At 40.6% G+C, this 25,649-nt stretch overlaps 5 protein-coding genes and 3 pseudogenes across 6 annotated transcripts in view; all 8 read right to left on the reverse strand.

Moving 5' to 3' along the window:
* The window catches only part of LOC127525765 (protocadherin beta-16-like), a 71,905-nt pseudogene extending 67,023 nt beyond the window's left edge, over positions 1-4,882 (reverse strand).
* Positions 1-20,942, reverse strand: part of LOC127525756 (protocadherin gamma-A12-like) — a 169,497-nt gene extending 148,555 nt beyond the window's left edge. For both annotated transcript variants that reach the window (XM_051918625.1, XM_051918626.1), the window contains exon 1: positions 19,133-20,942. In XM_051918625.1, coding sequence (XP_051774585.1) covers positions 19,133-20,833 — 1,701 coding nt within the window. In that variant the 5' untranslated portion in view covers positions 20,834-20,942. The remainder of the gene's footprint in view (positions 1-19,132) is intronic.
* Positions 1-25,649, reverse strand: part of LOC127525764 (protocadherin gamma-A11-like) — a 63,230-nt gene that overhangs the window by 1,924 nt on the left and 35,657 nt on the right. The gene's annotated exons all lie outside the window — the stretch shown is intronic.
* On the reverse strand, positions 4,931-7,619 carry LOC127525776 (protocadherin gamma-A2-like). Its single transcript, XM_051918718.1, is given in 2 exon segments — positions 4,931-5,104; positions 5,107-7,619. Coding segments are annotated over 2 exon segments (2,250 nt in total). The 5' UTR covers positions 7,325-7,619; the 3' UTR covers positions 4,931-5,072.
* On the reverse strand, positions 9,060-12,176 carry LOC127494160 (protocadherin gamma-A11-like; annotated as a pseudogene).
* On the reverse strand, positions 12,248-15,237 carry LOC127525775 (protocadherin gamma-A11-like; annotated as a pseudogene).
* LOC127494796 (protocadherin gamma-A12-like) lies at positions 15,353-18,138 on the reverse strand. Its single transcript, XM_051860952.1, has one exon. The coding sequence runs from the start codon at positions 17,834-17,836 to the stop codon at positions 15,353-15,355; it is 2,484 nt and encodes an 827-aa protein (XP_051716912.1). The 5' UTR covers positions 17,837-18,138.
* On the reverse strand, positions 21,723-24,913 carry LOC127494802 (putative protocadherin beta-18). The gene is made up of 2 exons (XM_051860958.1): positions 21,843-24,913; positions 21,723-21,737 (listed from the first exon to the last, which is right to left on the reverse strand). Exons 1-2 carry the CDS (start codon positions 24,294-24,296, stop codon positions 21,723-21,725), a joined length of 2,469 nt encoding a protein of 822 aa, XP_051716918.1. The 5' UTR covers positions 24,297-24,913.

Consider the following 25,649-nt stretch of genomic DNA (forward strand, 5'->3'; position numbering starts at 1 on the left):
AGCCCCCATAATTGTTTTTTTTTTTTTTTAAATAAGAAAGTTTTATTTATAAGAAATTCAAGGTAAAATACTTTTGTTTTGGTAATGTTATGTTTGAATATACATATAAACAAATTTTATAAATATCTGTAGTTTTAAAGCTGTTGAGATAATTGAAAAACTTTTGCCTAGCAATTTATATATTCTCAAATGTCAGGGTGGCACAAATGCAAATATTTTATTATCAACTGACAAGGTAATAACGGTAAGCCTGATACTGTAATGCAACATCCAGAGGACCCCAATAGATCATTGTGGCAGAGTGAAAAGGTTTGTAGATATCTCTCAAATACTGATTAAAAACAGCTAATTTTAAGTATTGGTAGATATGTATTTACAAATATTTGGTTGTACCACCTGACAAAAAAAGTAAAAAATAATAAAAATAAAAAAATAAACACTTTGAAATGTTATGTAACAACTGAAACTTGTTTACAGATTGTTCATGACTCAAAAATATGCATTACATTGAAAAGATTTTTTAAAAATACATTTTTGAAGCTTTATTTGCTCAGTGACCCATATAACAAAACCTTTTGGAAAAACATTACAATAAATGTGTATTTTTTTTTGGTGTATTTGTACATCAACAGCTGAAAGTGTTCTAAAATCATAAGAGAATACACTTGTTTTGACTAGAAACAAATGCAGTGCTTTACTTTGCAGTAAAGTTGAACTGTTTGGCTAAGGTAAGAGTGTGTTAGATCACTGTGTTAACTGTTTTGAGAGCAGTTACATTACTTTGGAGAAAAGTGTCAAATCGATGAGAAAAATATATATAATATTAACAATTGTTAACTGACATTTCAGTGGCAGCGTGCCATACTGTAGGACTTCAATGGAAAATAAAATGTAAAATTAAACGAATATAAAACGAATATAAAGCAAGTTATAAGCTAAAAAATAAGCACTCATTTCCTTTCATGGCTGCACAGGAAAGATTAACTACATAAGCTGAAAAAAGCTGACCAGTCTTTAATAAACGGATGCAAATACAATAGCAGATGATTCGTGCCATATTCTGCTAACATTATTAAAACTTTTCTTAAATTGCAAAGACACTTCATTTCAGAAAACCGTCAACAGTTCAAGCAAAAATGTTTATGAGAACAACGTTTTAAAATATCACATCATTAGTTACAAAAACTCATTCTCACCTGATCTTCACAATCATCAAAGTTCAGTCTCTCCCTCTGCGCATGCGTGAGTGTGTGTGTTCCACTGGTGTCCAGACTAATGATGCTCTCACTGCAAGGTCTGACGTATTTCAGATCACTCTTTCTGGAGTCAGTGGTTCTGCAAACCTCATAATTGTACACGTGCTGTAAAGTTCCTGTGCCGCCCTACGTCTGCGTAAAGAGGCGGATAATACGGAATAACTGGAAGATTCCCTCAGATTTGTAAAACATGCGCTCGCGTCTCCATCTGTAGCATTTGACTGACAGTATGGCAATGATAGACACGATAAAGAGAAATGAAACCACAGCCAAGGCCAAGACCAGATAGAAAGTCAGGTTGTCGTTGTATTCCTTGTCGTGCGTAAAGTCGGTGAACTCCGAGAGCACTTCAGGGAAGCTGTCCGCCACCGCCACGTTAACATTGACTGTAGCTGATCGAGAGGGCTGCCCGTTGTCCTCCACTACAACAGTGAGTCTTTGTTTGACAGCATCTTTATCTGTGACTTGGCGTACAGTTCTTATTTCTCCATTCTGTAAGCCCACTTCAAACAGCGCCCTGTCTGTGGCTTTGTGCAGTTTATATGAGAGCCAGGCATTCTGACCAGAGTCCACATCAACAGCCACCACTTTAGTCACCAGATAACCCACATCTGCCGAACGAGGCACTATTTCAGCCACCACAGAAGCGGCTGACTGGACCGGATACAGAACCTGAGGCGCGTTGTCATTCTGGTCCTGAATGATTATTTTCACGCTCACGTTGCTGCTGAGAGGAGGAGAGCCTCCGTCCTGCGCTTTTACGCGGAACTGGAAATCTTTGATCTGCTCGTAATCGAAAGATCGCACTGCATGTATGACTCCACTATCAGCACTAACGGACACTAACGAGGAGACGGGCACTCCGTTAACCGACGAGTCCTCCAGAATGTAAGACACACGGGCGTTCTGGTTAAAATCTGCATCTCTGGCTCTGACTGTGAATATGGAAAGACCCGGTGTGTTGTTTTCTTGAACAGAGGCCTCATATGAGCTCTTCTCAAAGACGGGCGCGTTATCATTCACATCTGATATCTGCAAGGAGAGAGTGACGCTGCTGGAGAGAGAGGGCACGCCCTCATCAGAGCACGTCACACTGATGTTATACTCAGAGTCTCGCTCTCGGTCTAAATCACCATCTGTGACTAAATTGAAGAAATTGGTATTGGTGGATTTCAGAGAAAATGGAATATTTTCATTAATAGAACACTGAACTTTCCCATTTTCCCCCGAATCAGGATCCTGAACATTTATCATTATAACCACCGTGTCAGATGGATAATTTTCCGCTATTACGTTTGTTTTGGACATGATATTAATAACTGGCTTATTATCATTGATATCAATGACATCAACTATGATTTTACAGGAATCAGTCAGACCACCGTGATCACTTGCCTGAACGCGTATCTCGTAATTACGAGCTTTTTCAAAATCTATTATTCCGACCACCGTAACCTGCCCGTTATCTTCATTTATGCCAAACAACTGACGCACATTATCTTGCATGTTAGTAATGGAATACTCTATTTTACTATTTACACCCTCGTCAGCGTCAGTTGCGCTCACCGTTGACACAATAGTGTCTTTTGGTGCATTCTCGGTTACAGTCGCTTTATACACTGACTGCGAGAAAACAGGAGCATTGTCGTTTACGTCTAAAACAGTAATGTGAATCTCTATACTGCCAGACAACTGAGGATCTCCTCCATCAACAGCTGTGAGCACTAATATTACATCATGCTGTTTTTCACGGTCTAACGGCTTTTGCAGAACCATTTCGACATTTTGTGTGTCTCCGTGTTGATTTTTAAATTTAAGTTTAAAATTATCAGTTGGTTTAAGTGTATAGCTTTGAAGGCCGTTGATTCCCACATCGAGATCTATAGCAGGCTCTAACGTAAATTTTGACTCTAAAATGGCTGATTCGCTGATCCTGAAATTAATTCTACCCTTTTCAAAACTGGGAGTATTGTCATTAATATCTACTATTTCAATGGTAACGCTAAAAAATTCCATTGGGTTTTCTAGAATAATCTGAAAATGTAGCGCGCAAGGCGTTGTCTGTCCGCACAGCGCCTCTCGGTCTATTCTCTCTTTGATAAGGAGGACTCCTCTTTCTTTATTCAGCTCGATGTATTCAGCGCTGTCTCCTGTATAAATACGCGCTTTACCCGATTTCAGCCTCTTTAAATCTAAACCCAAATCCTGCGCTATGTTCCCGACTAAAGAGCCTTTCGCCATTTCTTCAGGAATGGAGTAACTGACCTGCCCGAGAGCTGAACTGAGAGAGAGAAACCAAATAAACAGCAGTACTTGCCGCGCCATTGTTCTGTCCGACATTTTGCAGAAGACCACGGGATGAAGAATAAAGATGAAAGCAAAGAAATCAGTCCAGAAAACTGGAGGAAATCATATATATCCAAAGTGAAAAGAACAAGAAAAGTATATAAATCCAAGAGAAGGATATTTAATACAGTTTCTCCGTGATTTTCCTTCTCTCTCCTCTTCAGACTGCGCTCTCAGCTTCTCTCTCTCTCTAATAATATGGAGATGATGGGGGTGGAACTGCAGCAGATCTGCTCTCTAAACTGACATATTGACCAACAGCGGCACTATGAGTCCAGTCTGATGAACTACAGAAAATGTAAAATTAACAAACCTTTATCCCAGTGTCAGACATATCTGAGAAAAACAATTTTGTAAACCAAGTTCTGAAGTATAAAACCAAAAAATGTCAATAACAATAAATATCTATAACACAAAGATTGTATGAATTTGTTTGAATAAAGATAGAAGGGGAAAAAAACAAACAAACACATTTCGTGTTTTGATGAGGCCATATCAGTATATGAAGACTGATCAAGCCAGACAGGAAGAAATACCTAAAATACAATTATACACATAAGAAATATCTAATCACAAATGAAATAGTGTACAGTTCAACTTCTGAACAGGAGGACAGACCAAAGCAATGTTGAAAATGTCAAAAATATAGTGTGCTGTAAAGAGATGCAGCAGAATACGTAATCGACCGCGTCGATTCCGCACCATGGTCAGGGGAACAAATGCATGAATAGAGTTTCTCACTTCTTGACAAAAACAAGTGAAAATCATGCAAGGAAAAAAAAAGTAAAATGGTAAATAACGAACTCTGAATGCTACGGGTTAATAAAGTTAACATTTTTAAACTGACATTTCCGTGGCAGCGTGCCATATACTGCAGGACTGTAAATGAAAATAAATAAAAACGGAATAAAAAGTAACTTCCACTTAACGTGTCAAAAAAAAAAAAAGAAAAAAAAAAGACATCATTCGGAAGCTGAAAAATAAGCAGATATTTTCTTTCATATGGGAAAAATGAACTACATAAAAGCAACACGTTGAAAAACACCAGACCTCAAAAAAGAGAAAAAAATATTTGAGTTACACAACTGCAGTAAATACTAAAGTAAAAAGCTGACCAGACTATAATAAACGGATAAAAATAAAACAGCAGATGATTCGTGTCATTTCTTGCTAAAGTTATTTAAACATTTCTTAAAATTGCAGAGACACTTCATTTCAGAAAACAAGTCAGAGACCGTGACAACAGTTCAAGCAAAGATGTTCAATCATGAGAAACGTTTTAAAATAGCGCATAAATGAGTAATAAGAAATATAATTCTCACCTGATCATCACAACCATCAAAGTTCAGTCTCTCTCTCTGCGCATGCGTGAGTGTGTGTGTTCCACTGGTGTCCAGACTAATGATGCTCTCACTGCAAGGTCTGACGTATTTCAGATCACTCTTTCTGGAGTCAGTGGTTCTGCAAACCTCATAATTGTACACGTGCTGTAAAGTTCCTGTGCCGCCTACGTCTGCGTAAAGAGGCGGATAATACGGAATAACTGGAAGATTCGCTCCAGATTTGTAAAATATGCGCTCGCGTCTCCATCTGTAGCATTTGACTGACAGTATGGCAATGATAGACACGATAAAGAGAAATGAAACCACAGCCAAGGCCAAGACCAGATAGAAAGTCAGGTTGTCGTTGTATTCCTTGTCGTGCGTAAAGTCGGTGAACTCCGAGAGCACTTCAGGGAAGCTGTCCGCCACCGCCACGTTAACATTGACTGTAGCTGATCGAGAGGGCTGCCCGTTGTCCTCCACTACAACAGTGAGTCTTTGTTTGACAGCATCTTTATCTGTGACTTGGCGTACAGTTCTTATTTCTCCATTCTGTAAGCCCACTTCAAACAGCGCCCTGTCTGTGGCTTTGTGCAGTTTATATGAGAGCCAGGCATTCTGACCAGAGTCCACATCAACAGCCACCACTTTAGTCACCAGATAACCCACATCTGCCGAACGAGGCACTATTTCAGCCACCACAGAAGCGGCTGACTGGACCGGATACAGAACCTGAGGCGCGTTGTCGTTCTGGTCCTGAATGATTATTTTCACGCTCACGTTGCTGCTGAGAGGAGGAGAGCCTCCGTCCTGCGCTTTTACGCGGAACTGGAAATCTTTGATCTGCTCGTAATCGAAAGATCGCACTGCATGTATGACTCCACTATCAGCACTAACGGACACTAACGAGGAGACGGGCACTCCGTTAACCGACGAGTCCTCCAGAATGTAAGACACACGGGCGTTCTGGTTAAAATCTGCGTCTCTGGCTCTGACTGTGAATATGGAAAGACCCGGTGTGTTGTTTTCTTGAACAGAGGCCTCATATGAGCTCTTCTCAAAGACGGGCGCGTTATCATTCACATCTGATATCTGTAAGGAGAGAGTGACGCTGCTGGAGAGAGAGGGCACGCCCTCATCAGAGCACGTCACACTGATGTTATACTCAGAGTCTCGCTCTCGATCTAAATCACCATCTGTGACTAAACTGAAGAAATTATTATTTGTTGATTTTAGCGTAAAAGGGATATGATCGTTAATGGAGCACTGAACCTTACCATTCTCACCAGAATCCGAGTCTTGGACATTCAGCATAGTCACAACAGTGCCTGGTTTTAAGTCTTCAGAAAGAGCACTTGGCTTTGACATTATATTAATGACTGGTTTGTTGTCATTTACATCGATTATATCAACAATTACTTTGCAAGTATCAGAGTGGCGTCCGGGGTCTCTCGCTTGGACGTCAATTTGATAATGTTTAACTCTTTCGTAGTCAATATCGCCAGATAACCTTAACACTCCCTCATTTCTGTCTATTTCAAAAATGTTAATGTTGCTACCTGGGGACTTATAAATATGATATTCTACTCTACCATTTTGTCCCTGGTCAGCATCCGATGCTTTAATTGTAGTTAAAACTGTACCTTTTGGAGAGTTTTCTGCAATGCTGGTCTTATAAACAGGCAGAAAACAAACTGGAGCGTTATCATTTGCGTCCTCAACTGTGATTATAATCGGAATTGTTCCAGACATCTGTGGGTCTCCTCCGTCCACGGCAGTAAATACAAGCGAAATATGCTCCTTTTTCTCTCGGTCGAGGGGTTTTTGTAGAATCATTTCAACATTTTTGGTGCCATCTGGCATATCCTGAGTCTTTAAAACAAAATGATCGACAGGCTGCAAAGAATAACTCTGTACACCGTTAAACCCAACGTCATCATCCACTGCTCTTTCTAAAACAAATTTAGCTCCTGTTAGAGATGATTCGCTTATATCAAATTTAATTTCTTTAACTGCAAAAACGGGAGCGTTATCATTTACGTCTAAAATCTCAACTGTAACGCTATAAAATTCCATAGGATTTTCCAAGGTAATCTGTAAATGCAGCGCGCAAGGCGTTGTCTGTCCGCACAGCGCCTCTCGGTCTATTCTCTCTTTGATAAGGAGGACTCCTCTTTCTTTATTCAGCTCGATGTATTCAGCGCTGTCTCCTGTATAAATACGCGCTTTACCCGATTTCAGTCTCTTTAAATCTAAACCCAAATCCTGCGCTATGTTCCCGACTAAAGAGCCTTTCGCCATTTCTTCAGGAATGGAGTAACTGACCTGCCCGAGAGCTGAACTGAGAGAGAGAAACCAAATAAACAGCAGTACTTGCCGCGCCATTGTTCTGTCCGACATTTTGCAGAAGACCACGGGATGAAGATTAAAGATGAAAGCAAAGAAATCAGTCCAGAAAACTGGAGGAAATCATGCATATGTCCAAAGTGAAAAGCACAAGGAAAGTATATAAATCCAAGAGAAGGATATTAAATACAGTTTCTCCGTGATTTTCCTTCTCTCTCCTCTTCAGACTGCGCTCTCAGCTTCTCTCTCTCTCTAATAATATGGAGATGATGGGGGTGGAACTGCAGCAGATCTGCTCTCTAAACTGACATATTGACCAACAGCGGCACTATGAGTCCAGTCTGATGAACTACAGAAACACACAAAGAGATTCACTTTTTTTCACAGTAAGAGACGTGTTTTGGAATGATTTCCCAATAAAGAAAGAATCAACATACAGCCGTTGCGAATGTTAATCAAAATACAATTATCTAGAATTGATTCAAGTTTCAATATTGTGATCAGAGACGCAGGCATAAATATCTAAAATACAACTATAGGCATAACAAATATCTAGATACGACTGAAATAGTGTAGTTTAACTTTAAAAACGAGGACAGAGAGATAACCAGATGAAAATCTCAAAAAGACGGTCTGCTGTAAAGAGATACAACAGAATACATGAGGTGATCGCGCCTCACTGCATTTCAGGACCATGGTCAGGGAAACTGACTAGAGTTTTTCCACTTCATGACAAAGACGAACAAAAGTCTTGCTGTTTTCGTACAAGCAAAAGCATGTGGCAGGTAGTGTGCTATATATTTGGACTTAAGAGTGAAAATAAAACTTAGATTAAAGATGCAAGGATATATATATAAAGCAACTGCCTCTTAACACATCCAAGGATAAATAAACAAATCCGTCATTTATTTTTCTTTTCTGTACAAAACGTGATGACATGAGTACATGTCGAATTACACAAGGCCTCTAACAATATAGAAGAATGATTTGAGCAATATAACTGCAGAAAATATAAAACTACAAAAGTTTACCAAAATTTACTATAATATATATTCAGTCAAACCAAAAATTATTCAGACATTTTTCATATTTTGATATATTGATATATTTTTACTAGTGGGTGCAGAACACTATAGTTCATTTATGTAAGTGAGGATAGCAAAATAAAGTAAACTGTGACATATTATACCCAAAAATTCTTCATACAGTGGACTACCAGTAAAATTGATAAAAAAAAAAAAAATAAAAAAAAAGGAACTAAAAATTATTCAGACACTTTGACCTGACCATGTTTTGTTTAAGTGTTATCTGACATAATTAAGATTATTATTATATATATATATTTTTTTGACAGTTTAACTCTAAGATCTTGTCATATTTTATTACCATTTTTTAAACTAAACTATAGTGAATAAACTGTATTAACGAATGAAATGTTCAAGGTGTCTCAATAAATGTTGGTTTGACTGTATGTATATATATATATATATATATATATATATATATATATACAAACATAATGATTATTTTCAGAAAACTATTTAGCGACTGCATTAACAGATCAAGCAATAATTAAGCCATTAATTATGAGAAACAACGTTTAAAATATCGCATCAATTAGTTACAAAAACTCATTCTCACCTGATCTTCACAATCATCAAAGTTCAGTCTCTCCCTCTGCGCATGCGTGAGTGTGTGTGTTCCGCTGGTGTCCAGACTAATGATGCTCTCACTGCAAGGTCTGACGTATTTCAGATCACTCTTTCTGGAGTCAGTGGTTCTGCAAACTTCATAATTGTACACGTGCTGTAAAGTTCCTGTGCCGCCTACGTCTGCGTAAAGAGGCGGATAATACGGAATAACTGGAAGATTCGCTTCAGATTTATAAAACATGCGCTCGCGTCTCCATCTGTAGCATTTGACTGACAGTATGGCAATGATAGACACGATAAAGAGAAATGAAACCACAGCCAAGGCCAAGACCAGATAGAAAGTCAGGTTGTCGTTGTATTCCTTGTCGTGCGTAAAGTCGGTGAACTCCGAGAGCACTTCAGGGAAACTGTCCGCCACCGCCACGTTAACATTGACTGTAGCTGATCGAGAGGGCTGCCCGTTGTCCTCCACTACAACAGTGAGTCTTTGTTTGACAGCATCTTTATCTGTGACTTGGCGTACAGTTCTTATTTCTCCATTCTGTAAGCCCACTTCAAACAGCGCCCTGTCTGTGGCTTTGTGCAGTTTATATGAGAGCCAGGCATTCTGACCAGAGTCCACATCAACAGCCACCACTTTAGTCACCAGATAACCCACATCTGCCGAACGAGGCACTATTTCAGCCACCACAGAAGCGGCTGACTGGACCGGATACAGAACCTGAGGCGCGTTGTCATTCTGATCCTGAATGATTATTTTCACGCTCACGTTGCTGCTGAGAGGAGGAGAGCCTCCGTCCTGCGCTTTTACGCGGAACTGAAAATCTTTGATCTGCTCGTAATCAAAAGATCGCACTGCATGTATGACTCCACTATCAGCACTAACGGACACTAACGAGGAGACGGGCACTCCGTTAACCGACGAGTCCTCCAGTATATAAGACACGCGGGCGTTCTGGTTAAAATCTGCGTCTCTGGCTCTGACTGTGAATATGGAAAGACCCGGTGTGTTGTTTTCTTGAACAGAGGCCTCATATGAGCTCTTCTCAAAGACGGGCGCGTTATCATTCACATCTGATATCTGTAAGGAGAGAGTGACGCTGCTGGAGAGAGAGGGCACGCCCTCATCAGAGCACGTCACACTGATGTTATACTCAGACTCTCGCTCTCGATCTAAATCACTGTCTGTCACTAGACTATAAAAACCATCGGGCGATGACTGAATGACAAATGGAACATTTTCATTTAAGTGACAATTAACTTTGCCTCCTTCATTCGAGTCTACGTCTTGAATGTTTAAAATTGCAAGAACAGAAGGGAATTTTCAGCTATTACGTTTGTTTTGGACATGATATTGATAACTGGCTTATTATCATTGATATCAATGACATCAACTATGATTTTACAGGAATCAGTCAGACCACCGTGATCACTTGCCTGAACGCGTATCTCGTAATTACGAGCTTTTTCAAAATCTATTTTCCGACCACCGTTACCTGCCCGTTATCTTCATTTATGTCAAATATCTGACGCACATTGTCTTGCATGTTAGTAATGGAATACTCTATTTTACGATTTACACCCTCGTCTGCGTCAGTTGCGCTCACTGTTGACACAATAGTGTCTTTTGGTGCATTCTCGGTTACAGTCGCTTTATACACTGACTGCGAGAAAACAGGAGCATTGTCGTTTGCGTCTAAAACAGTAATGTGAATCTCTATACTGCCAGACAACTGAGGATCTCCTCCATCAACAGCTGTGAGCACTAATATTACATCATGCTGTTTTTCACGGTCTAGCGGCTTTTGCAGAACCATTTCTACGGCTTTATTTCCATCAGGGAGATTCTGAAATTTCAAAACAAAATTATCTGTCGGTTCTAAAGAATAACTCTGCAGACCATTTCGACCAACGTCGTGATCAATAGCCCGCTCCAATAGAAATCTGGCTCCTGATGAAGACAATTCGTTTACTTCAAATCTCATATCACTCTTACTAAACATCGGCGCATTGTCATTTATATCTGTGACCTCAACTGTAACGCGGTACAACTGCATTGGGTTTTCTAGAATAATCTGTAAATGCAGCGCGCAAGGCGTTGTCTGTCCGCACAGCGCCTCTCGGTCTATTCTCTCTTTGATAAGGAGGACTCCTCTTTCTTTATTCAGCTCGATGTATTCAGCGCTGTCTCCTGTATAAATACGCGCTTTACCCGATTTCAGCCTCTTTAAATCTAAACCCAAATCCTGCGCTATGTTCCCGACTAAAGAGCCTTTCGCCATTTCTTCAGGAATGGAGTAACTGACCTGCCCGAGAGCTGAACTGAGAGAGAGAAACCAAATAAACAGCAGTACTTGCCGCGCCATTGTTCTGTCCGACATTTTGCAGAAGACCACGAGATGAAGATTAAAGATGAAAGCAAAGAAATCAGTCCAAAAATCTGGAGGAAATCATGTATATATCCAAAGTGAAAAGAACAAGAAAAGTATATAAATCCAAGAGAAGGATATTAAATACAGTTTCTCCGTGATTTTCCTTCTCTCTCCTCTTCAGACTGCGCTCTCAGCTTCTCTCTCTCTCTAATAATATGGAGATGATGGGGGTGGAACTGCAGCAGATCTGCTCTCTAAACTGACATATTGACCAACAGCGGCACTATGAGTCCAGTCTGATGAACTACAGGAATTAATGAACACACGTATGCTTTTCTTATTCCTATTTTTTCCTCAAACGTCTACTGCTCAAAAAGCGTCAAATTAAAACAACAGTATACAATAAAATATAAATATTTCAAGTAAAAAAGGCTACATTATTTAATGTCAATTTGGACCGCAATAAACATCATAGAGAATAAACCTGTTCTTGATTTGTTTTTTAAATTGTCGTATTTACGCAAAGATAAAATACATTTACAATAGAAAAAAAAAAAAAAAAAAATCATAGAAATTCCCGAATATAAATTACAGCAGAATTTGTTCAATTGTAAACAAAATAAAGAATTTATATTACTCTAAAAAGGGAAAAATGAAAGTGACAAGGAGGAACTGAGATAGCATTGAAATATCCGACTGATAGTATTTCAGCACCATGGCCAGTGAATCGAAGGCACATTTTCTACACAAGGGTTTATATACGACAATCACATGATACTTATCTATCATTATAAAAAAAAAAAAGAAAAAAAAAAAGAAAAAAAAAAAGCGTGTTTTACAGAAAACATACAGACGACGGTCAACTTTACAGTAGTCCCATATAAACAAAAAAGTGCAACTCTACCAGAGACAAATATGTACAGTAAACCTCACCTGATCGTTGAAATCTTGGTTGGTCAGGTTTTCTCTCAGCGCATGCGTGAGTGTGTGTGTTCCACTGGTGTCCAGACTAATGATGCTCTCACTGCAAGGTCTGACGTATTTCAGATCACTCTTTCTGGAGTCAGTGGTTCTGCAAACCTCATAATTGTACACGTGCTGTAAAGTTCCTGTGCCGCCTACGTCTGCGTAAAGAGGCGGATAATACGGAATAACCGGAAGATTCGCTCCAGATTTGTAAAACGTGCGCTCGCGTCTCCATCTGTAGCATTTGACTGACAGTATGGCAATGATAGACACGATAAAGAGAAATGAAACCACAGCCAAGGCCAAGACCAGATAGAAAGTCAGGTTGTCGTTGTATTCCTTGTCGTGCGTAAAGTCAGTGAACTCCGAAAGCACTTCAGGGAAGCTGTCCGCCACCGCCACGTTAACATTGACTGTAGCTGATCGAGAGGGCTGCCCGTTGTCCTCCACTACAACAGTGAGTCTTTGTTTGACAGCATCTTTATCTGTGACTTGGCGTACAGTTCTTATTTCTCCATTCTGTAAGCCCACTTCAAACAGCGCCCTGTCTGTGACTTTGTGCAGTTTATATGAGAGCCAGGCATTCTGACCAGAGTCCACATCAACAGCCACCACTTTAGTCACCAGATAACCCACATCTGCCGAACGAGGCACTATTTCAGCCACCACAGAAGCGGCTGACTGGACCGGATACAGAACCTGAGGCGCGTTGTCATTCTGGTCCTGAATGATTATTTTCACGCTCACGTTGCTGCTGAGAGGAGGAGAGCCTCCGTCCTGCGCTTTTACAACGAAACTAAGCTGTTTAATTTGCTCATAATCAAATGAACGAACTGCGTGTAACACACCATTCTCAGTGTTTATAGAGACGTACGAGGAAATCGGCGCTCCACCAATTTGAGTATCTTCTAAAAAATATGACACTCTGGCGTTTTGATTCCAATCTAAATCTCTCGCCGTCACACTACATATGGACAACCCTGCTGCGTTATTTTCAGGAAGGTGCGCTGAATAGCTACTTCGTTCAAAGAATGGCGCGTTGTCATTGATGTCAGAAACTTTAAGCCGTAGTGTCGTTGAGCTCGAGAGTGCAGGTGAACCAGAATCAGTCGCAGTTACTGTTATATTATATTCTGACTGAGTTTCACGGTCAAGAAAGGCATCTGTGATTAAATTATAATAGTTTGAGAGCGATGATTTGATACTGAACGGGAGGTTTTTGTCAATAGAACACGTAATCTGCCCATTTCTTCCTGAGTCCGCGTCTTTCACATGAATTATAGCAACAGTAGTACTTGGGGGAGAATCTTCTGCTATAGTGCTCGAGAGAGACATCACGTTTATCGCAGGTGCATTATCATTTATGTCAGTTACATCAATTATAAGTTTACTAGTGCTCGTCAAACCCCCTTGGTCTTTGGCCTTAACTCTTATTTCAAACCGCCTTTCTTTTTCAAAATCAATATCACCTATAACAGTTATCTGACCTGTATCGCCGTCAATGTTAAAAATGTCTTTAAATTGTTCTTTTATATCAGAAAAGGAATAAAGTATTTGTCCGTTTGTGCCACTATCTGCATCTGTTGCATTTACAGTGATTAGGTAAGTACCTTTCTGTGCATTCTCCATCACAGATGCCCTATAAACTGTCTGATTAAACACAGGTGCATTGTCATTCACATCTAAAACAGTAACATCTATATTAACAGAGCCAGACCTCTGCGGGCTTCCGCCATCTACAGCGATCAGCTTCAGAGATAGATGAGGATGCTCCTCCCGGTCTAAGGCTTTATCAAGAACCATCTCAACGTATTTACTGCCGTCTGGGTTTGAGTTTTGTTTAAGAACAAAATAATCATTTCGTGTGAGAATATAATTTTGCAAAGAATTCAATTCCACGTCAGGGTCATACGCCCTTTCTAAAGCAAAACTCGAACCAAGAGCTGCCGATTCACTTATTTCAAAACTAATTTTATTCTTTTCAAACACCGGAGAATTATCATTAACATCAGTTATTTCGACCGTAACCTGGTGCAGCTCCATTGGGTTCTCTAGAATGATCTCGAAGCTGAAGCTGCACGGTGTGATGTCGCCGCATAGCTGTTCTCGGTCTATTCTCTCACTCACGACTAGAAATCCTTTGTCTGTTTTAAGCTCTGCGTATTGAGTGCTTTCTCCGGTCACGATACGCGCTCGACCCGCTCGAAGCCTTTTTAAATCTAGCCCCAGATCCTGTGCTACATTACCAATAAGCGAGCCTTTACTCATTTCTTCAGGGATGGAGTACCGGATTTGAGATATGGCAAAAGGAATGTAGCACGAGATGAAAAACAATACTTGCCACTGCGGTCGGAAGAAACCATGCCATCGAGCACATCCATTTCGATAAAAATCCTTAACAGCCATACTGATTAGAAAGCAAGTTCACCATTAATATTTCCAGTATTCAGTGGAATAAAAGAACATTCCAAGGTAGGACTGCAAAAACCGTTTTGTATTCGTTTGGAAGAGAAAAGGAAATAGATAGTCACCCTCTCACCATCCCGAAACGAATGAAATAGAGGGAGACTGCTGCGTCACAGCGCGCACTGATTGGGTGGGGCCAAGGTTTACTGTTAGACAAGCATATTGCACACAAAGCATTTCATTGACCAACAGCGGCCCTTAGAGTCCAAAATAAGCATTAACAGAATGCACACATTTCAAAAGAACAGTTGGACGAAGAAAAAATATAATACATCTAAATCAACAGCAGCGCTGCTCACTGAGGAGTTGGTGAAATATATACAACCTCAGTACAGACAATTGAAGATAAATGAGTAAAATGTCACACAGTTTCTCCTAACATGAAATACAAGGAGAGATTAAATGTGCTGTGCAAGAAGTCTGCACTGAAAATGAATTCATACCGTTTTCACATTATCATATTACATTAATTGAGTGAATAATAAAAACAATAATAATCCCAGGGACTGCAGATGGAAATTAGCTAGTAGCTAAATCTGGCGCAAGCATCTCTTCTCTTGAGATTGTTTTTGTGTGTGTGTGTGTGTGTGTGTGTGTGTGTGTGTGCATGGTTCCTGACAAATAAATCACTGAGAATAAGAATAAGAAAAATAAGAATGAGAATTTCTCACCTCTACCGGCGAATCTAATTCATCCAGCACGTTTTTCTCGTTGGGCGCGCGCTGCAGTGTCCCTGTAGAATTATGATCCACTATCAACACGTTCTGACTTGCAGGTCTGACAAACTTACAGTCGCTTCTTCTGGAATCGGTCGTTCTGTAAACCTCATAATTATATGCGTGCTGCAGAGTTCCTGTGCCCACGGTATCCGCGTAACGCGGCGGATAATACGGAATAACTGGAAGATTGGACTTGTAATACAGACGAGATTGTCTCCACCTGTAGATTTTGACAGATATTATGACAACTAAACATGTTATGAAAAGAAATGAGACTGCAGCCAAGGCCAGGACCAGATAGAGAGTCAAGTTATTGTTATATTCCTTGTCGTGCGTAAAGTCAGTGAACTCCGAGAGCACTTCAGGGAAGCTGTCCGCCACCGCTACGTTAACATTGACTGTAGCTGATCGAGAGGGCTGCCCGTTGTCCTCCACTACAACAGTGAGTCTTTGTTTGACAGCATCTTTATCTGTGACTTGGCGTACAGTTCTTATTTCTCCATTCTGTAAGCCCACTTCAAACAGCGCCCTGTCTGTGGCTTTGTGCAGTTTATATGAGAGCCAGGCATTCTGACCAGAGTCCACATCAACAGCCACCACTTTAGTCACCAGATAACCCACATCTGCCGAACGAGGCACTATTTCAGCCACCACAGAAGCGGCTGACTGGACCGGATACAGAACCTGAGGCGCGTTGTCATTCTGATCTTGGATGAAAATGTTCACGGTTACGTTGCTACAAAGCGGAGGAGAGCCTCCGTCCTGCGCTTTAATAGTTATCTTAATGTTTTTGATTTGTTCATAATCAAAAGAGCGCACTGCATGTACAACCCCGCTCTCCGCGTTAACAGAAACATACGTTCCTACAGGAGATCCGCCCAAGTCACTTTCTTCTAGCATGTAAGATATACGAGCATTCTGATTTTCATCCGGGTCATGAGCTCTGATTCTGAGAATAGAAACGCCGGGTGAATTATTCTCTAGCAAGTATGAATTATAAACACTGTCCTTAAAAACTGGGGCATTATCATTAACATCCGTAACTTTCAGATTAAATGTTTTTCTGCTTGTTAAAGGTGGCTTTCCGGAATCAGTAGCGATGACAGTGATGTTGTACTCTGATAACTTCTCACGATCTAAAATAGCATTCGTGACTAAAGAATAATAATTTCTTAAAGTCGATTTTATTGCAAAATCTTCAGATCCTTCGATAAAACAATTGACTTTGCCATTATCATCAGTGTCTGAGTCCTTAACATTAATTATTGCAATTGTAGTATCAGGTGGAGCATTTTCAGATACTGAGCTCGAGAAAGACATTATATTAATGACAGGTGCATTGTCGTTTACATCAATGACCTCTAATGCAATTTTACTCGAATCAGTTAACCCACCCTGATCCCTAGCCTCGACTGTCAGTTCAAATTTAGTATCTTTTTCATGATCAATTTCTCCAACAACAGAAATAATGCCAGTGTTGCTATCAATATTGAATAACTGCGCAGCGGTTCCTTTTTGTTTGTAGAAATTGTATGTTATTCGCCCGTTTGAACCAGCGTCTGCGTCTGTAGCGTTAACGGTAGTAATGTACGTGCCTCTCTGTGCATTCTCCATCACAGATGCCCTATAAACTGTCTGGTTAAACACAGGTGCATTGTCATTCACATCTAAAACAGTAACATCTATATTAACAGAGCCAGATCTCTGCGGGCTTCCGCCATCTACAGCGATCAGCTTCAGAGACAGATGAGGATGCTCCTCCCGGTCTAAGGCTTTCTGCAAAACCATTTCCGCGTATTTACTGCCGTCTGGATTTGAGTGTTGCTTTATAACAAAATGATTATTTGTCGATAAAATATAATTCTGCAGTGAGTTCACACCTACATCGTGATCATCTGCGCTTTCCAACAAAAAGCGTGAACCCAGCGTTGCAGACTCACTAATTTCGAATTTTAATTCTTTGTTCTGAAACGACGGCGCGTGATCATTTTCATCCAATATTTCAACAGTAACTGGGTGCAGCTCCATTGGGTTCTCTAGAATCATCTCGAAGCTGAAGCTGCACGGTGTGATGTCGCCGCAAAGCTGTTCTCGGTCTATTCTCTCACTCACGACTAGCATCCCTTTGTCTGTTTTAAGCTCTGCGTATTGAGTGCTTTCTCCGGTCACTATACGCGCTCGACCCGCTCGAAGCCTTTTTAAATCGAGCCCCAGATCTTGTGCTACATTACCTATGAGTGAACCTTTCTTCATCTCCTCCGGAATCGAATATCGTATCTGTCCGCTTGCAGTGTAAACATGACAAGAAGAAAACATTGATAACAGCCAAAGCATTTTCCATCGCCAAGACCGATGACTGCATTCTGTCATCCAACAGCTCCGATGCACCATAATCACAGGGTTAACAAAGAGCAGATCCAGTTAAAATGTTGTGATGTAGTCCAAGATGGTGTGAGGAAAAATAATGCAACGAAAATGCAAACCTTAGTATGTGCCGCATACAACCCTGAATAAAAAATGTCGAGGCAGCCTTGCCCTCATCTGCTAACACGCAAGAAAATGGGGAGGGGTAAAGATTGCTGGATGACAAAGCACAGCATAAAATGTTTCACTGATCAACAGCGGCCCTTGCTGTTCAAAGTGAGCGTTAACATGTCTAAGTAACTACACAATATGTAGAAAATAGAAAAAAAAAAAAAAAAAAAAATATATATATATATATATATATATATATATATATATAGTGAAAGAAACAATCGAAGAGCAATCACCCCAACAAGGAACAGCAGTCTAAGAAAAAAAAAGAAAAAAAAAAAAAACATCACAAACTGCACTGTTGCTGTCCAGTGCTGAAATGAGATTTTAAGATTTTAAGTGAAAGAAGCACATGTGGGAACATTTCGAGGGTAAAAGGGAAATAAAACACTTTAAAAAGCCTATTTAATATTTACCCACCTGTAGCGAAGAGTCTGGTTCATCAAGGATGTTTTTCTCGCTTTGCGCGCGCTGCACTGTCCCTGTAGAACTGGGGTCCACTATTAACACACCCTGACTAGCAGGTCTGGCGAACTTACAGTCACTCCTTCTGGAATCTGTCGTGCTATAAACCTCATAATTATATGCGTGCTGCAGAGTTCCTGTGCCAACGGTGTCCGCGTAACGCGGCGGATAGTACGGAATTACTGGGAGATTTGAGTGATGATACAAACGAGATTGTCTCCACCTGTAGACTTTAACAGATATTATGACGACTAAACATGTTATGAAAAGAAATGAGACTGCAGCCAAAGCCAAGACCAGATAGAAAGTCAGGTTATCGTTGTATTCCTTGTCGTGCGTAAAGTCGGTGAACTCCGAGAGCACTTCAGGGAAGCTGTCCGCCACCGCCACGTTAACATTGACTGTAGCTGATCGAGAGGGCTGCCCGTTGTCCTCCACTACAACAGTGAGTCTTTGTTTGACAGCATCTTTATCTGTGACTTGGCGTACAGTTCTTATTTCTCCATTCTGTAAGCCCACTTCAAACAGCGCCCTGTCTGTGGCTTTGTGCAGTTTATATGAGAGCCAGGCATTCTGACCAGAGTCCACATCAACAGCCACCACTTTAGTCACCAGATAACCCACATCTGCCGAACGAGGCACTATTTCAGCCACCACAGAAGCAGCTGACTGGACCGGATACAGAACCTGAGGCGCGTTGTCATTCTGATCTTGAATTTGGATTTTAATTTGTGCACTGCTGCTGAGAGCTGGCGCACCGCCATCCTGAGCCTTCACCCTGAAATCTAGTGATTTTATTTTTTCGTAGTCAAACGAACGCATGGCATAAACAACACCAGTTTCAGCGTTAACTGATACAAGAGAAGACAATGATTCGCCGTTTATCTGCACGTCTTCAAGGAGGTACGCTACCCTCGCATTCTGGTTCGAGTCTGCATCGCAAGCATGAACGCGAGTGATTGAATGACCCGGTGAATTGTTTTCAGCCATATCCGCCGAGTAGACACTTTTATCAAACACTGGCTCGTTATCGTTGACGTCATTAATTCTAACGACAAGCGTTTTATTGTTGCTTAAAGGAGGTGATCCTTGATCAGTCACTGTTATTGTAATGTTGTACTCCGAGACAGTCTCGCGGTCTAAAGGACCGTCTGATACTAAAGTATAGTAATTGGCAAGCGTTGACTTCATCTTAAAAGGCAAAGATGGGCTTATACTGCAACTTATAAGACCATTCTTCCCAGAATCTGCATCTTTAACACTTATTATAGCAACTGTGGTGTCGGTGGGTGAGTCCTCTGCAATTGTATTTGAAAATGACGTTAAGCTTATGACTGGCACGTTATCATTCACATCGGTCACCTCCACAATAACTTTACAGGAATTGGACAGAGAACCCTTGTCTTTGGCCATTACAGTTAATTGATATTGTTTAACCTTCTCGTAATCTATATTCCCCAGCACTCGAATCTCCCCGTTGTCAGGATTAAGAGAAAACACATTACTCGCCTTGGATATTTGATCAAGGTAATATGTTACATGGCCAAATGCTCCCTCATCTTTATCATTAGCAGATACTGTAGTAACGAGAGCACCCTTTGGTGAGTTTTCCGAAACAAAAGCTTTGTAAACTGCTTGTGTAAAAATCGGGGCATTGTCATTTGCATCTTGAATGATGACACGGATACTCACTGTACCAGTGCGCTGAGGAGTGCCGCCATCCGCCGCGGTAAGAATGAGCCTCATCTCCGCCTGCTGCTCTCTATCTAGCGGCCGATCAAGCACCATCTCTGCGTACTTACTTCCGTCAGAGTGTGTTTGCTCTTTTAGACTAAAATGCGTTGTTGGTTTAAGGCTGTAGCCTTGAAGTGTATTTATTCCTACATCGGGATCTACAGCACTGCCTAATATGAACTGCGCTCCAACCATCGCCGATTCACTTATATCTACAGTAATCTCTTTCGAAGGAAAAGCGGGTGAATTATCGTTAATATCCAATATTTCAACTGTGACGCTAAATAACTCCATTGGATTTTCTAAAACGATCTCAAAGCTGAAGCTGCACGGCGAAGTCTGACCGCAGATTTCTTCTCGATCTATGCGTTTTTTCACGAGCAGAGTTCCTTTGTCTGACTGAAATTGCACCAGCTCGCTTCCATCCTCCGACGCAACTCGAGCCCGTCCGGATCTAAGCCTGCCAATACTCAGTCCGAGGTCTCTCGATAAATCGCCAATCATAGATCCAGACACCATTTCTTCTGGTACAGAATATCGAACTTGTGCCTCAATCACCTGGTGTGCTACAAAAAACAAAAGCAGGCGAATCCATACAGAGGAGAAGCGCTGTTCTGCAAAAAACATGACGAATGCAGTCTCCATCTCATGCATTCGGTAATTAAAGAAAATATGTAACTGCTGCGTGGAAAACAGAAGCGTCAATTATACTGATAAACGATTTTAAAAGATATGGTCACAAGTGCTGTCGATGGCGCATTTCTTCCTTTCTCCTTTCGGACTGCATATGTCTTTTTCCCCACCACCCTCCTGTCCAGTGAGGACAAATGACGTAAATAGTGCAGTGACTCAACACGCTTAGATTCACAGGCCGACAGCGGCACTCAGAGTTCAAAACGTAGACTAGCAATCAAAACATGGAAGAATACAGCAATAATGTATTACATACTAAAGCAAGCAGTCAGGCTATTATAAACTTAATTTAAACCAAAATAATTTCCATCATGTTCATTTTTGCAATCTATTGTAACCATATGACATTCTGACTTTAGCTGAACAACAGCCAAAATGGTCCTGTTATGCTTTAAAAACAATCTGTATTGTATAATCGCTATATAAATAAAGGTGACTTGATATAATTTACCAAAAAAAGGGGTCATTTTAGAAAACAATTTGGATGCTTGCAGCTGCAGCACCAAAGAGAGACGGTGTTATTCCAGAAACACAAACGAATAATTATTCATAACAAATATTTTAAAGAGACTATAGCTCATATCAAGCGATTTGTGAGCATACCATAGAGGCTACATACAGAGGATAAGAATGATTAAACCGAGGACACACTTTTCAGCACCATGGACAGCGCCACAGCACGGGCTGTTTAAAGATCTCCAATAGCCATAATCACACAATTGCAGACTACCAGAATCAAAAACTATATATTTTATAAGCTATGTAAACTAGAAAAAATATACTACTAAAAATAATACTACTCGAGTTTGTATCATCACAAAAATATTTTAATGAGCAACGTTTTGGTCAATCAACCTTCCTCAGGCTTACAAAACATGCAAATGTGAAAAAAGAGAACACACCATTTAGATTGACAATCATCTGTTAGTAATAAGTAAAAGCTATTAAAAACATATCTGTGCAAACTCACCAGTGTGCTGTGCGCATCGGTACAGTCAGCGGCTCGTGTCTCCTTTGGAATTGTTTCTGTTCCACTCACGTCAACACTCATCAGACTTTGACTGATGGGCCCGAAATACTTTACATCACTTTTCCTGGAGTCTGTAGTTCTATAAATTTCATAATTATGCACGTGCTGCAGAGTTCCTGTGCCAACAGTGTCCGCGTAACGCGGCGGATAGTACGGAATAACCGGGAGATTTGAGTGATAATACAAACGAGATTGTCTCCATCTGTAGATTTTAACAGATATTATGACGACTAAACATGTTATGAAAAGAAATGAGACTGCAGCCAAGGCCAGGACCAGATAGAAAGTCATGTTATTGTTATATTCCTTGTCGTGCGTAAAGTCAGTGAACTCTGAGAGCACTTCAGGAAAGCTGTCCGCCACCGCCACGTTAACATTGACTGTAGCTGATCGAGAGGGCTGCCCGTTGTCCTCCACTACAACAGTGAGTCTTTGTTTGACAGCATCTTTATCTGTGACTTGGCGTACAGTTCTTATTTCTCCATTCTGTAAGCCCACTTCAAACAGCGCCCTGTCTGTGGCTTTGTGCAGTTTATATGAGAGCCAGGCATTCTGACCAGAGTCCACATCAACAGCCACCACTTTAGTCACCAGATAACCCACATCTGCCGAACGAGGCACTATTTCAGCCACCACAGAAGCGGCTGACTGGACCGGATACAGAACCTGAGGCGCGTTGTCATTCTGGTCCTGAACGTTAATGAGAACTGTAGCATTTGAACCGAGAGGTGGAGACCCTCCATCCTGCGCTCTCACGTGTATTTTAAACTCTTTCATTTGTTCATAATCAAATGACCGAACCGCGTGGATAATTCCATTGTCTGCGTTAACAGAGAAGTACGCTGAGACAGGAGAACCATTTACATCGGTATCTATATTATAATACGCGATACGCGCGTTTTGCCCTGCGTCAGGGTCTGTTGCTTGAAGAGTAAGCAATGAAACGCCGGGAGAGTTATTCTCTAATATATACGTTTTATATTCACGCTGACTAAAGGCTGGCGCGTTGTCGTTGATATCAGTAATTTCTAGTGAAATTGTTTTTTTACTGAATAATGAGGGGCTGCCTTCGTCTGATGCAACTAACGTTAGGTTAAAAATGGAAACTTTTTCTCGGTCCAGTGGCGCGTCGGTTACTAAAGTGTAGTACTTACGCGGTGATGGTTTAATTGCAAAGGGAGAGTTTTGTTCCAAACTTAAGCGGACCTGTCCATTTTTACCGGAGTCTACATCTTGGACGCTTATCAAAGCTACAACGGTGCCAGGTGGAGAATCCTCTTGTATTTTACCCGAAAAAGATGTCATGGTTATAACTGGGCTGTTGTCATTAACATCTACAACATCTATAAACAATTTACTGGTACCCGCAAGACCGCCTGGGTCTTTAGCTTGAAGGTTAATTTCATAATGTTGAATTGATTCAAAATCTAGATTTCCAATTAGTATAATTTCACCTGTATGTGCATTGATTTGGAAGAGGTGCGCTGCGTCCTCTCCGATATGAGTAAATGAATACGTTACATTGCCATTGTAACCTTCATCTGCATCAGATGCACTTACTTTAGTTATCAGCGTCCCTTTAATTGCGTTCTCAGCTACACTTGATTTATACAACGATTCTGTAAAAACGGGTACATTATCATTGGCATCGAGGACAGTAACGAGTATTTTAACAGTTCCAGAGCGCGGCGGGTCTCCACCATCTATAGCCGTTAATATAAGTGAATGCTCGCCCTGTTTCTCTCTGTCTAGCACTGACTGCAACACCATCTCTGCGTACTTGCTGCCGTCTGAGCGACTGTGCTGCTTTAAATCAAAATTATCAGTAGGTTTCAGACTATAGCTTTGAAGAGAATTCAACCCAACATCGGGATCAGTCGCGGTGTCTAACAAGAAAATGGTGCCTATAGGCGTGGACTCGCTAATCTCTAAAATGATTTCTCTCTTAGAAAAAACGGGTGCATGATCATTGATGTCCTGAATCTCGATTGTAATCGAGAAAAATTCAAGAGGATTTTCAAGCAAAATCTCAAGACCGAAACTACACGGTGATTTTTGTCCGCAGAGCTGCTCTCTGTCTATTCTCTCTTTCACCACCAAATGTCCTTTGTTACGGTTCAGTTCGACATATTGTCTACTGTCATCAATGACGAGACGCGCACGACCAGACACCAACCTTTTCACATCCAAACCGAGATCCTTCGCCACATCTCCGACAAACAATCCTGGTCTCATTTCCTCTGGAATGGAGTAACGAATCTGCCCGGACGCCGAGTTCAGCACGAATAAAAGAAAAATGGAGAATCCTGCTTGCCATTTTACACACCGCCGCAAATGGACCCTTTTGTTGTCCCCCATCCTGCAAATGTAGTAATCCGAGTAAAATACAATCATACACTTGTATTGTATCAGTTTTCAAATATTCAAGAATTTAGAAATCCACTCTGTATTGTTCAGAATGTTCCAAAACGAGCGTAACGTACAAACAACAGCGCTTCGTCTGTTTTCTCTGTCCTGTCTGACGCAATGCCTTCTTTACGCAGCTCTTTTGAGCACTATCCTCTCCCTGGGCAACAGCACCTCTCACAGTCAATAAGAAGCACAACAGCAGTGCTGGACTGAGCAGCATCAGGGCAAAAAGAGCTAACATGGTCTGATTTATGAGAGTGCAATATGAGGTTCTTGCAACATTTCTGGTTCTATTAATTGTCACTACTGGACAGAAACTTGATTGTGAGCACTTGGTGTTTAAAAAAGTCAAATTTATCATTGTAATGAGCGCAGTGCAGGAACAGAGTCATGGAAAAAATACAACACAGAATTAAATAAAGTCAGCTCGATCAGACTTTAGCAATTACAGTTTATCATGAACCAATGTGTATTCCATGACAGGTGTTTAACAAGAGGGTGGCCAAACGTGATTTTAGGTGCCATCTTGTTTGGCTACCCTCTTGTTAAAAAACCCTCTGATTTAATAAAAAATAATGAAGAAAGTGTGTAATATCGAGCCAGTCAGATGTGATCCTACTGTCTACGTTAGCTGATGATGACCTACATTTAAAAATGATGAAAGCCAGTCGAGTGTGAACTCCAAAAAACAGACACAATCCTCAGTCTGGTCCTGTAAAAGCTGAATATGTATGTGTGTGCTTGTTTTTTGTGATTTATGAGGACACACATTTGTATAATGACATGGGTATTATACTGGTATGACGACGTAAACATGAAATAGGAGGACATTTCATGAGTCCTCATATTTAAAATATATTTAAAAACACACTAAACTATGTTTTATTAAACATGTAAAAATTCAGAATATTTTCTGTTATGGTAGGTTTAGGTAGTGTAGGGGATAGAATGTACAGTTTGTACAGTATAAAAACCATTACACCTATGGAATGTCCTCACTAAGATAGCAAAACAAACCTGTGTGTGTGTGTGTGTGTGTGTGTGTGTGTGTGTGTGTGTGTGTGTGTGATTCAACAAACACAACAACAGACATTGTGCAAAAGTTTCTGATTGTCAAAGCTTCACAACAAATAAAATAAAAGATTTCCAGTAACACTTTACATAAAGGATTAATGCATTACCATTAGCTAATGCATTAATTATCATGATCCACATTCTTTTCTTAATCTGGGACAATTTTACAAATACATTTTGTAACATTTCAGGTTGTACAAATTAACATTGTTATGAATAAACAGTAAAATATTATTAAATTAACATAACCCAGATTCATAAATG

This window comes from Ctenopharyngodon idella, chromosome 14 (assembly GCF_019924925.1).
Source record: "Ctenopharyngodon idella isolate HZGC_01 chromosome 14, HZGC01, whole genome shotgun sequence".
NCBI classification, from domain to species: Eukaryota; Metazoa; Chordata; class Actinopteri; order Cypriniformes; family Xenocyprididae; genus Ctenopharyngodon; species Ctenopharyngodon idella.